This window comes from Sciurus carolinensis, chromosome 3 (genome assembly GCF_902686445.1).
Source record: "Sciurus carolinensis chromosome 3, mSciCar1.2, whole genome shotgun sequence".
Lineage (NCBI taxonomy): Eukaryota > Metazoa > Chordata > Mammalia > Rodentia > Sciuridae > Sciurus > Sciurus carolinensis.
In genome coordinates, this window is record NC_062215.1 from 166,842,558 (window position 1) to 166,854,579 (window position 12,022).

Consider the following 12,022-nt stretch of genomic DNA (forward strand, 5'->3'; position numbering starts at 1 on the left):
GAGGGAGGGCAGGATTCTGCCACTGTTGTTCTTGCTTTCAATGTAAAACAAAGCAAGGAGGAAGCCTAGTACATTCCGCAATGATAAAACAGCCTCTATTTTAAACCAGGAGAAATGAGATGATTTGGAGGAGAATTCCCAAGTCTCCAAAAGCACTCTCCTAGGAAGCTCCCTAAAGCCACCATCTCCTGGGAACCCAACAGGATCAGGATTCAGCGTGTTCCATCAGCAACACTTAGGATTATCAGCAACTTTCAAATGAAAACAAGGTCCTGAGTTATCTTGGTGAGTATAAAGAAGGCACCATCAAACAAAGTTGCTAACTTATAATAATACCTGTATTAAAAGATAAAAACAATACACCCTCAAGCTCTCTGCTAGTTGCATATTCCAAAGCCCTCCTTGCTTGTTTCTGTGCATGCCCTTAGTTTTGGCAAAGAAACATGAAGGAACTGTGCTCCCTTCCACCTTCACACTTATTATGCCCAAAATACACATTCAGTAGACAAAAAAAAAAAAAAAATGGATTGAGGAGGCAGATTTACAGCTGGCGGTATGTTATCTAGACAAACACAAACTCTCCAGGGAGCCTTTGTGAGCTTGGCCCTTTTCAATGTTTGTTCTAATGGGTGGCTCTTACCCAAGATTGCTACATGCTGGGAAGTCGAGGTTGTTGGTGGCAGGCCCTTACTTAGCACCCAGTATGCAGTTGAAACTACACATTTAAATCTTGTTCTCCTGAACATGTCACAGACCAAAGGTTCCTAGATAAGATTTTTTTTTTTTAAATCAACCATTCCTCAGCCTTTTTATGAAAGTAAGCATCAAACTGCCTGAGAAATTTGTGCTCACAGAGTATCATTTGCAAAGTGTGAGGCACGGAGGAGTGAACCATCCTTCTTTTCTCTCCCCTCTCTTACCACCCTCTCCCTAGAGCAACAGGAAAAGAGAACAAACATTTCAACTCACTCTAATTTTACCTTATATGATTATTTTAGAAAGTGGCCTTCTTGCTTTATCGTAACCAAACACAAAGATGGCTCAGAGGAGAACTACAATATAATTCCTTAAGTTCAGGCTAACAATGTACCAGAAAAGACAAAGAAGGAATTTGATAAGCTGCTTTCTAGTGCAGAATGGTGAGCCAGGTTCCCACTGAGCACTCAGTTCTGTCCCTCACAGGTGAGTACAAAGCCTGAGTGACATTTCCCATGAAAGTCATGGTATCCACTAGGCAATTGACCACACTGATGTCAGGAACCCACTCTCTTTTTTCCCATTATTGCAATTTGGGGGAGTCATAGAAACTCACTCTTCCATCTGGAACAAGGAGGAGGAATCATGTTTGTGTCTTGGGGACGGAGAAAGGTGGACACCAGGAAGAAGGCTCATTAAATAAAAGCCACTTTTAATACTGACGGATGCTTCAAATGGACCTAGGGGCCTCACTAGTCTTCACCTGAAGACCACACACAAGATGCTCTCTTCTTGTATAGCCACACCACAACTCGAGGAAAGTCTCTGTACCTTGGGTGACATGAACAGGCATTTCAATTAGTCCCTGTAGATTTTAAATCTCTCAATGCAGGATTAGTCCTGTAGCATGGCTTTTGGGTTTTTGTGGTGTTTGAAGGAGAAAAAAAAAAAAAAAAAAAAAAAAACTACTTAAAGACATCGGCAGGGGGTTAATGGAAGCTTTGATAAAGTCTCTCTGGATCTTTTCATGGATGTTCAATTACAGACTGGACTCTGGAGTCTGGCAGCGGCTGTGAGGAGGTAGTAATTAATTTCGCTAGTTGGAAGGACACCTAGATAATTTAGGAGCCCACCTGAAACCCTTGCTAGCCCTCCAGTGTTCATTTCTCAGTTCAGCCAGGCACTTATTTTTAGAATCTCTTGATGCTGCTCCAGAGGGTGTACACATTGGCAGTGGTGTTGGATGTAACAAGTCCAACCCTGAAAACTGAGAAAGGAATGAGAAGGATACTGCCAAGGGCATGCTGGGGGATGGATTTTCCTTCACAGAAATGAACACGTGTGTATATTTATGTAGGAGCAAAGCGAACGGAGTCAGAAAAAAAATGGTGTTCTCAGCCCTGGTGTACACATAAAACCTTCATTTTCTTAGAGTGAAATATTCACCTAATTTTTAAAAATACAACCTAACTTTTACTTACATAAAATAATTACCACGAGGCTCCACAGACAAAGCACTGGCCTATGCTGTTTAGTCAGCCTTGAAGTTGGATAATTTAGTAGGTTGTTTTGGAAGGCTTTAAGTTTTCTCTCTTCACCAGACTGGTGGCACCCACCCCAGAATACAAATTCAGCAACCCTGGTGCCACATCATGGGCTGAACCTTTGTTCAATGGCTGGATTTGTTTTATTCTGAAATGACGATCAGAATGAGCGAGTATGCTCATTAATTGTAGTGGTAGCAACAATATTCTATGAAGTAAAATTCTTTTCAGTAAAAAGTTAAAAATCAAAAGACCGTTCCCTCTTTAAAAGATGTACTGTATGTTTTTAAAATATATGTTTCATAGGCATTATGAATGAAACTAGGAGCCAGGAGCTGGATCAGAGCTGTTAATGAGAAAACCACAGCCAGGTTCCTCTGAAGCCCATTGTGCACTAGCTTGGGCTTATTATTACCCAGGCACAGGAAAGTTTCCCAACCACCTACCACGTTCGAGGGCCTAATGACTGCATACCAAAATTGAGGATGCACAAATGATATTGCAGCAAAATCGCCCAATGGAATTGTTTCATAATCTTTTTGAAGGATTTAAAAAATGTCTACGGAGAGAGTCCTTCATTTTGTATATTTCACTAGCACCATCATTTGTTTTTCCTTTAAATGTCTTGGGGATAAGGAAAAAAATAACGTGATTTACTTGAGATCAAAGGCAAACAGGAAATCATCTCAGTGAGAGGATAATATAAACACGCAGAGCACATGATCATTTAAGAAGAAAATTGCTGCCAGCATCTAAGACCCAAAGCATTAAGAATGCAGTCTTCAGAGAGAACCAGAGCACCACCCTCTCGGAATGGCCAACCGTGCTTCCACACGATCCACGCAAACCCGAGTGTCCATGGGAAAAGACCAGTGTCTATAAAAGTCAAGGCGTGTGTGAAATCCTAATTATTGTAGTTCATTATTTTTTACATAATTAAAACACCTAACCAATAAGGTGTCTTGCCAAATATAAAAATGGTTTCATACATGAGATTATCCCAAGTATTAATCCACTACATCCTTTGCCTAAAGCACTTTCCCACAAACAACAGGGGCATTTCAACACCTTCTAAAACTCCTTTCTGACCGGTCCCCTGTCTTGATTCAGTTCTCCAGAGCAGAGGCCTGCTAACTTTTTTCTGTAAGGAGCACGATAGTTAATCATGTCCACTCGGCAGACCATTCACTAGGCTGCATCTACCAACTATGCCCCTGTTGCATGAGAGCCCTCATGGACAATATATGCACAAATGAGTGGAGTTTTGTCTCAATAAAACTTTATCTTCAAATACCAAAATTTGAATTTCAAATAATTTCCAATGCCCCAGAATATTATTCATCTTTTGTTTCAAACCCTTAGAAATAGAAAAGTGATTTTTAGTGGGTTATACAGTGACATGGTGAAGGTTAGATTTGGCCCTTGGGCCATAGTTGGATGACTCCTCTTCCAAACATTTGTGCCTTGCAAATATCAACATATCTTTTTTTCCTCCCTTCCTTCTCAAGCTTACAGAGGGCCTTGGTCCTGATCCTATCTCCTCTGAGTTCAGCATTCCAAGATGGTTCTAAAAAACAACAGGAATGTGTTTTCTACTTGTCCCTTTGATTTTGAACCTTATTTTGGCCACTGCTACACTGCCCCTCATACCTCACTCTGCACCAGAATCTCCCCCTGTCATGACCTTGTCTTTTGGCGCCTTCATATCAGGTCCAACTATCCTTCCCAGTATCTTCCCGTACGTCCTTCCTGTGGCTTGCTACTCACAGGCACAATTATGCAACAGTGCTCTGATTTGACACATCCATTTCAACCTAGTCAGGGACAGATTTTTACATACTGAAGCTAAGGACACTTACATGAACCCCATTCCCAAACTCTGTTTCTAATTTTATATTTATAATTTTGTAGGTTTTTTTCCCCTTAATCACACACACACAAAACTTGCCTAAGCTTCAGGCCCCACAAAACTTTGCTCCACCATGTCTACAGCACATCACTAACACAACTGCTCTCAGAATCTCCCCCTTTCTTCCACCATTTCCTTAGAGCTTTCCTCTTACTGTCTAGCAGACAGGTAGCAATTATACCCAGTGGGGATGAGAATTCCCACTGTTCTCCATTATCCCACTCAAATAACATAATATGTCTAATTAAAAGATGGCAGAAAAAGAGAGAATGGGAACGAACCGTTGAGTAATAAAAGACAGTGTGCCTCTTGTGCTTAGTTATTTTCTTTTCTCTACACATTATTTTGGGTTTATTAAATTTATCGCTCCTTGACAAAGGCAGTTAACTGGTTTGTTTCTGCTGTAAATACACGTGTTAATCAACCAACCACTACTGTGTATCGACCACTCCCTTCTGTACAGTGGCATTATGACAAGGACCATTCTATTTTATTGTTGGTAGGCTCTTTCCATGCAGTTTTCTTCACTGTCCACCCCTAGAGAACCATGCTTGTCCAACAAGCGGTACCAGTTTGATCTGATGGCAAAACACCTGGGAAGGGATTCAGGAGAGGCCTGTCCTCCAGGATCAGCAAGGGGAGCATCAGGCTCTCGGTGTGGAGGAGGGCAACCAAGTGACCACAGTGGTCGCCCTATGCGCTGAGCCACCAGCCAGTCCATGCACACTCTGGAAACCTCGGAAGGCAGGCAATACCATGCAGACCGAGACCTGCTTTTCAGATCTGTCGCTAGAACAAGAATTGCTCAGTGTGAGCACTGTGGATATTTGGACCATTTGCTTCTTTGCTGTGGAAGACTGTTCTGTCCATTATGGGATGTTTAGTAGCATCTTTGGTCTCTACTCACTGCACCAAAATCATCTCTAAACAATATCAAATATCAGGGGTGGCAGGGGGCAGAAATTCCCCCAGATTGAAAACAACTGTCCTTGAGGTACAGTTATCTGTTTCCTCCTTCAAATAAATACCTTGGCAGGGTGAAGGGAGGGAGGGGAGAAAGAATTCAAAAGAATTCTTAATAATTCTGCTGAAGCATTTTTGGAATTTTCCTTTTACTCTTGGAATGTCCATTTCTAAACACTACGCTCCAGAGCTCAGAGGCATGACTCTCATACCTATAGCTCGTGGCGATAAACCTGGATTCACGGAATTTTAGAACTAGAAAAGATTTTAGAGATTAGTTCATTTTTTAAAATTTTATTTTATTTTATTTTATTTATTTATTTGGTGCCAGGGATTGAACCCAGGGGCACTTAACCACTGAGTCACATTCCCAGCTTGTTTATATATTTTATTAGAGACAGGGTCTCTCTGAGTTACTTAAGGCCTTGATAAGTTGCTGAGGCTGGCTTTGAACTTGTGATCCTTCTGCCTCAGCCTCCCAATCCTCTGGGATTACAGGCGTGCACCACCGTGTCCGGTAGTTCATTTTAAATAATTATGTAGTTTATCAAATAATTGTACTCCTCCAAACTCTGAGTGTCACAGATGTTTATCACAAGGACATTAGAGCTGAACTAGAGAGAGAGGAGCAGATTTGTCCCACAGCGAAGTGTCTAGAGGAGTGTTACGGGCAAATAAAAATCAAAACTGGAGATCACTGCCTGTGGGTGCAGTTTGGGCAAGAACACTACTCGAAAGGGTTACGTTCCTAATGATTTAAACAAGCACACCTGGGGTTATAATCCCTCATAGCTGGGAGACCAAGCCGAGGGTGGTTGGGGCTGTGTGGTAAAACCGACTCAGTGATATTAATGCTGGCTGCCATCACTGCATTTTTACAAAAAACATTCCCAGTTCTGTTGCTTGGCAAGAAAAACTTGTTTCATTTACACAGCATTTCTCCCTCCTAGGAACAACACATCCTCTATCCATTTGCCCGAGATGGTTCACTTAAGTAAACGGAAACCGAAGGAAAGCATCTAGAAGGAATCAGCCAGCTGATGCTTATCCATTTTTCATAAACCTCAGGACTATCTCCTCCTAAACAAAAGACAGGACAGTCACTATGGCATGGAAGATGGAGGGAGCTCACTTGCTCCTTTTTCCTGGAATAAAGGACAGTAACCTGGGAGGGGCTTCCAGGAGCTTCCTTCTCAAGGTTCACTGTGGTGTGACTCAGCTGGAAAAACTCCCCCACCTCCGCCCACTTCCCACCTCTCCTTCTCCAGCACCACTCCTGGCAGGGGGTTGGACTGGAAGTGACATCTCATCAGAGAATTTGGGAGTCTGCAGTCAGTTAGCTGAGAAAGGATAAGTGTCACTAAAACCAGCCATTCTGGCCAGAGATAAAAAGCCCATATCCCTCGGCTCTCCAGCAAAAAAGCTGACAGACTGATTTCCTTTGTTTTCAGTGTCACATGGTTTTGAACCCAGTAAGGGAGGAAAAGGGTGCTATTAGCCCCTTAAGAGGCCAACAGTAAGACTTGGTTAGTAAGACTTGGTTAGAATGGTTTCCATACACATGTGAGAACACAAGGTCCATTCACCCCACATTGTGCCATTAAATGATCAAAGCCCCGTCAAACCTCAATCTCCATATGCAGATACTCACATGATCTGGTCTCACAAATGGGAAGAATGCAGCACTGAATGGATGGATACTACTGATTACCTCATAATTTTAAAGGAAAGCAGCTTTTAATTTCGGGAGGAAGGTTCTCCGAGGTGTCTAGCACCAGCCCTGATGTTAGCTTGAATGAGTTGCTTCCCCTTCATGGAAGAGCCCCTCCCTCAACTATTAAAGTCTCCATGGTAGTGAGCAGAGATGAGGAATTTGAGGAGATTCTGTACATTTGGTTCTGGTTTTTAACATGTAATTGACAAGAGAAAGAACCCTGTGGAAACAGCAAAGATGGAGAACCACTAAATCTGTGGTCTCCAGGTGCTAAATGCAAACATTCATTAATTCTGTGCATTCCTTATAGAGTGAGACATCACTGTCTATAGAGTTTCTTAAGGAATTTAATGGAATGAGAGGAACAACTGCAATTAGAATATAATTGTGTGTATGTAAATATGCTTAGGGGAGCTTTGGTAGAGTTTATGGTTGTTACATTCACCCAGAACTTTGGCCTACATTATTAATTTTGCACTAGTAAGAAGAAAGGGTTTGTTAATCAAAGATAAACTATCCCAATGATTTTGAATTAGTGAACTTCAAATTATGGTAAGATAATGAGGCAGTACTGTGCATATATATATAAAATTCTCTGTAAGTGCAAAGCTTTCTGGTTGGCCACATAGGAGGTCTCTTTATTGAAAGATTTATTTTTAATTTTGAACAGCTTCCCAGCATTACCCTTCAGGAAAATTAAAAGAAGGAGATGGAATTTTGTCCTATTCAGCAAATCTCCCAGCAGGATTGCTTCCCATGGCTGAGGAAAAAAAGTTACACTGTGTCAGGGGAATTACCTGATCACTTTTCTGTTAGATCTATGAGAATTACACCTATTTTATTCAGAAAAATTTTGATTTTCCCCCTCTGTAGAGATATTCCATGTTCCTCTTTTGGAGGAGTTTTAGCATGTCTTTGTGCTCTTTGGACCTTCTGGTCTGATAGGAGTTGACATCATTTCTTGGCTTGACTCCTCACTTACACCAAGAATCATGGAAGTTTCCCCTAAAATCAATGGGAATCAATCCTACCCTGAGAACCTCTCACTGTGGCTTTTCTCTGCCAAATGATTTCAGACTTCACCTGCATAGCACAGGCTTCAAATTTCCACCCTAGTTTCAATTTGGTTAAGAAGACAACGTTGTGATGTGTTTGAAGACACCCTAGAAGATATCATAAGGGATCTGAATTTAAGAATATTGACTGGGCCATAAACCCAACTTTGTAGAAGTTGCAGAAATTATTCTGCACTGCACAGATCCTCCTAACTCAGAGACACCAGGGGCACCAATGCTTACTCCCAGGATCTGTGTGTGATATTTCCATTGCATTCTATAAAAGAGAATAAAAGGTTGGCAATCACAGATTGCTTGTGATGCTACCAAATCCTCCTAAATCATCCTAGCTCTTGTAGAAAAATGAAACTGGTGACCATTAATAGTGTGCAGTCACAAAGTTCAGAATTCAAAACAAAAGCCTAGCCAGGCAACTCGTCCATACCACGTATCGATAAGGACGGTTCCCATTTGTACAGATGAAGAAACATTTCCGTAAGATTGGCCTTTCTAGTCCCCATTCAGAATCTCCCCCCAATCTTCACTTTTTATGCATGCTAGAGAATTCAAAGGAAAATGGAAAAATAATGGCTTTGAATTGGGAGTCTGGGGTACTTTTCAGTATAGGATCAATTAATACAGATATTTTACTTAATTGTGAAGTGCACTTAGTGAAACATTCATTTAGGAGAAGAGTACAGTACAAGACAACAGGATTGTTGGCAATTTATACTTCTTTTCTGGCTGTTTGTTGCTCATAATAGCCTTACAAAAGGATAAGCCATAGTTGTGTTTGTTTGTTTGTTTGGTCGTCCTCTTAAACCCTTCAGAAGTAACAGGGAGTCAGCAATAAGAGACAAGTGGTGGTGTGGGAACTTTCTCAGGGAAGGAATATAGATGAGTGGATCATAAGCCAGAGCCTAGAAAGGCAGATTTTGAAAATACATGACATTTAGATTTTTATGACAGTTCTGTGATCAGTTCTGCAGAGACACATCAAGAACAGAAGTGCTTCCTAGTCATCTGCATTGATGCAGGACATGGGGTGGACCAGCAGCCCTCCTGCCCCATGTCAGTCATGGATTCAGCTATGAAAATGGTTGCAAAACTCCTCTATGTCTAAAGGTAAATTTAATTAACCACACCAAGATTTACATGGTGATTCAAATATTGGTCCATGTAGATTATTCTTAACATTTCACATTAAAGAATATGATGAAAGCTCTAATAGCTAGTGCTTTCATTGGGCAATGCAGCAAATACCAATGCAGCATTGTTATTGGTAAAATTAATGTTATTATCATACATAATCAATATCTGCTCCAACATACTGCCACATGGAACTTTCTGAAGTCCAACAGTAGGGCCTTGGCCCCTACAGTGGTCATTATCTTTCAATCAGACACTGTCTTATTCTTCATTTTATCTCCACCACCTGGTACAGGAACATGCTATACAGTTGTTTCCCCAAAACAGTGTTTGCTGAATGTGTCAATGTCCCTCTATGTGTCTTTTGTATTACAACATAGCTTCCAGGTTTTTAATGGGTTCCACTTCAATTGCAGAACTTTAACATGGTTTATGGTTATCACCATCATCCTTTTCACTATATACATTTGGATTAGACAAAAACAAGAATCTTATTCCTACCTGCTTGGTTGGTTGTCACGGTGACGGACACTGACTGATCTGGGCTGGGGTTGTACTTGGACACGCCATTCACTGCCCAGATTTCAAACGTGTAATTGGTATGCGCCAGGAGGTCGGTGATAGAGACTTTAGTGGTCTTCAGGCCATTCTGCTGCGGGGTGTAGTGGACCCCACTCCCACAGGGTCGGCACTTGCTAGGGTCACCAGCTCCACACTTCTTACAGACGACATTGTAGGAGATGTCCTGACGACCACCTGTGTTCTGAGGACTGCTCCATTCCAAGTTCACGGATGTCTCGTTGACATTTGAAATCAAGTTGAGCGGAGCAGACGGTGGGCCTGGAGGAAGAAAAACAAACCGTTGCACCAAGAACTGAAATACCCTTTTGGAATCTCTCAGTTTGGATTATTCTCTGCAGTTCTAGCAAGTGTGATGGGCCCATTTGGCAAAGAAAGTGGAAGGTAAATAAAGCCAGCACAAGGATCTTTTAAAAGAATAGTATAATAGAAGGCTGGATATGTAGTTCTCATTCCTGTGCAAACAGAAAGAGTATCAGTTGCCACTTAGGGACGTGAAGCAACTCTACAGCAAATGGGCTCCACGCCCAGCCATTCTCTCGATTGACAAAGAAACAACATCATCTATCTAGTCTCCATGTTATCTTCCAAAAACTGGGTATACAACTGTGATTCCAGGTCCCAGGGCTGCTGTGAGGCTTGGTAAATTAATAGTTACAAGCCTCTTTTGAGGACATTATGATTCCTAAGTACAGTATATCATCATTAGCAAATTAAACGAATAGATTTGTGTAGATACACCTCGGCTGTTCGGAGTGGCAGTTGAGGGTGAAGCTGTTTGTGGCTACTTAGTAGAAACTGGTTTAACACAGTTGCAGAGATTTAAGATACAGCTGTTGAGAGAGCTCAGAGGTAGATGGAGACGGTTCAGGGTCCAGACGCCTCCTCCTCCTGCTCTTCAGCTGCTCAGGATCCTGCACCACAGCGGTTTTTCAGTCTGCTCATTCCCAGTGTTTGAACTACGCATGATGGTGATGGTCATTACGAAACAGCACAACCAATGGTTGACAACATCACAGTTTATTTAAAAATAATCATAAAAGATTTTATGTGCCAATAAATTGTGGTCTAAATTGCTGTCAAAAGAAGTAGACTGGGAGAAGGAAGAGGGAATTTTCTTGGTCTAACCCAGTTTCACAGGTATAAAAAAAAAAAAACCTGTCACATTCTATTGAAAAATATTTACTCCTTTTAACAGTTGGAAGCTCTTTCTCATTTTGGTCTTCCAAGTGAAGAGCCAAAAGAAGCATCAATGAATATTTGAGGTGTCTTGATCGTTGTATCTCTGTGATGACTAATGTCTTTGGAACAAAGGCTACCAGGGAGACTTCACATGTTCCTCGGGAGAAGGAAGTCAACTGGAGGCCTCCATGCTCCTGGTGCTTTACTAAGCAAACCACAGTGAGACGGGAGGCTCCAAAGTAGCCATGGAGAGAGAAACGGAGAGGCAACCTGTGAGCAGAAGTCACAGTCAAGTTTTATTAACCTGCAGTGATAACAGGACTAATGAATTTCAGTGATAACATTTCATATAGGAAACTCACTCTCCTTCTCTCTTCATACAACTTAATTGAAGACTCTATTTTAGTCAAATAAAAAAGCTTTCCCAACCCTCCTTGGACCAATTACCAACAATCTCTCTTAGCATTAAGATTGGCTCTTCATCCTGCAAAAAAACGTTAAAAAAAAATTTAACAAAGTATTGCAAAATGTGTGCTACATATAGAGGCCTACCTCAAATAAGTCCTCGGAAATAAAATATAGCATTTATTTCTTGATTAGTTTTCAAAACTGTAGTTTGATCTTTAACATATGGTGGCTAGAGTACAACAAGGGGCAAAGAAATGGTTCCCGAATAAACGAAGGAAGTTATTCAACATCACAGTCTCTGTAAGCCAGGTAGAACGCTAAAGATCTTTTGGTCAAATACTCTCATTTTAAAGATGAGGGAACTGAAATCCGAGAAGTGGATCTGATCATGGCAAAAGCTCATGCAGGCTGATTCCTAAAGAGAATTTGATGAACATCCAAAAGAAGTGTCTCCTCCTCTGGGGTTATTTCTTCTCCACCACGTATTCCCCATTAAAGGTGTAACAAGAATATAACCAGATGATTTGCCTAAAGTTTGAAGAGTAAAGGCAGGAGAAAAGAGCACACCTCTTCGAACCTTCTCAAATTCCGTCACACTTGCTGCCACAGCGGAGCACCCCGAGTCTGCAGCCGAAGCTGGCTACGGCCTGGTTTATAAAATGGGTCAGCTCCTGGATCTTATTCTGCTGTGACTTTCAGGGTTAAATAAGAGTGACTCTGAAAGCCATTAACCTCCTTGCCAAGGTTCCTGGTCCACTTTCACATGGGAAAATGTGACACAATGAATCAAGAGCTGCAGAAGCAAGAAGTCAGTAATTAGTAT

At 41.4% G+C, this 12,022-nt stretch overlaps 1 protein-coding gene across 1 annotated transcript in view; it reads right to left on the reverse strand.

Annotated features, from left to right (window-relative positions):
* The window catches only part of Epha4 (EPH receptor A4), a 127,612-nt gene that overhangs the window by 41,503 nt on the left and 74,087 nt on the right, over positions 1 to 12,022 (reverse strand). The window contains exon 5 of the mRNA XM_047545155.1: positions 9,532 to 9,870. Coding sequence (XP_047401111.1) covers positions 9,532 to 9,870 — 339 coding nt within the window. The remainder of the gene's footprint in view (positions 1 to 9,531; positions 9,871 to 12,022) is intronic.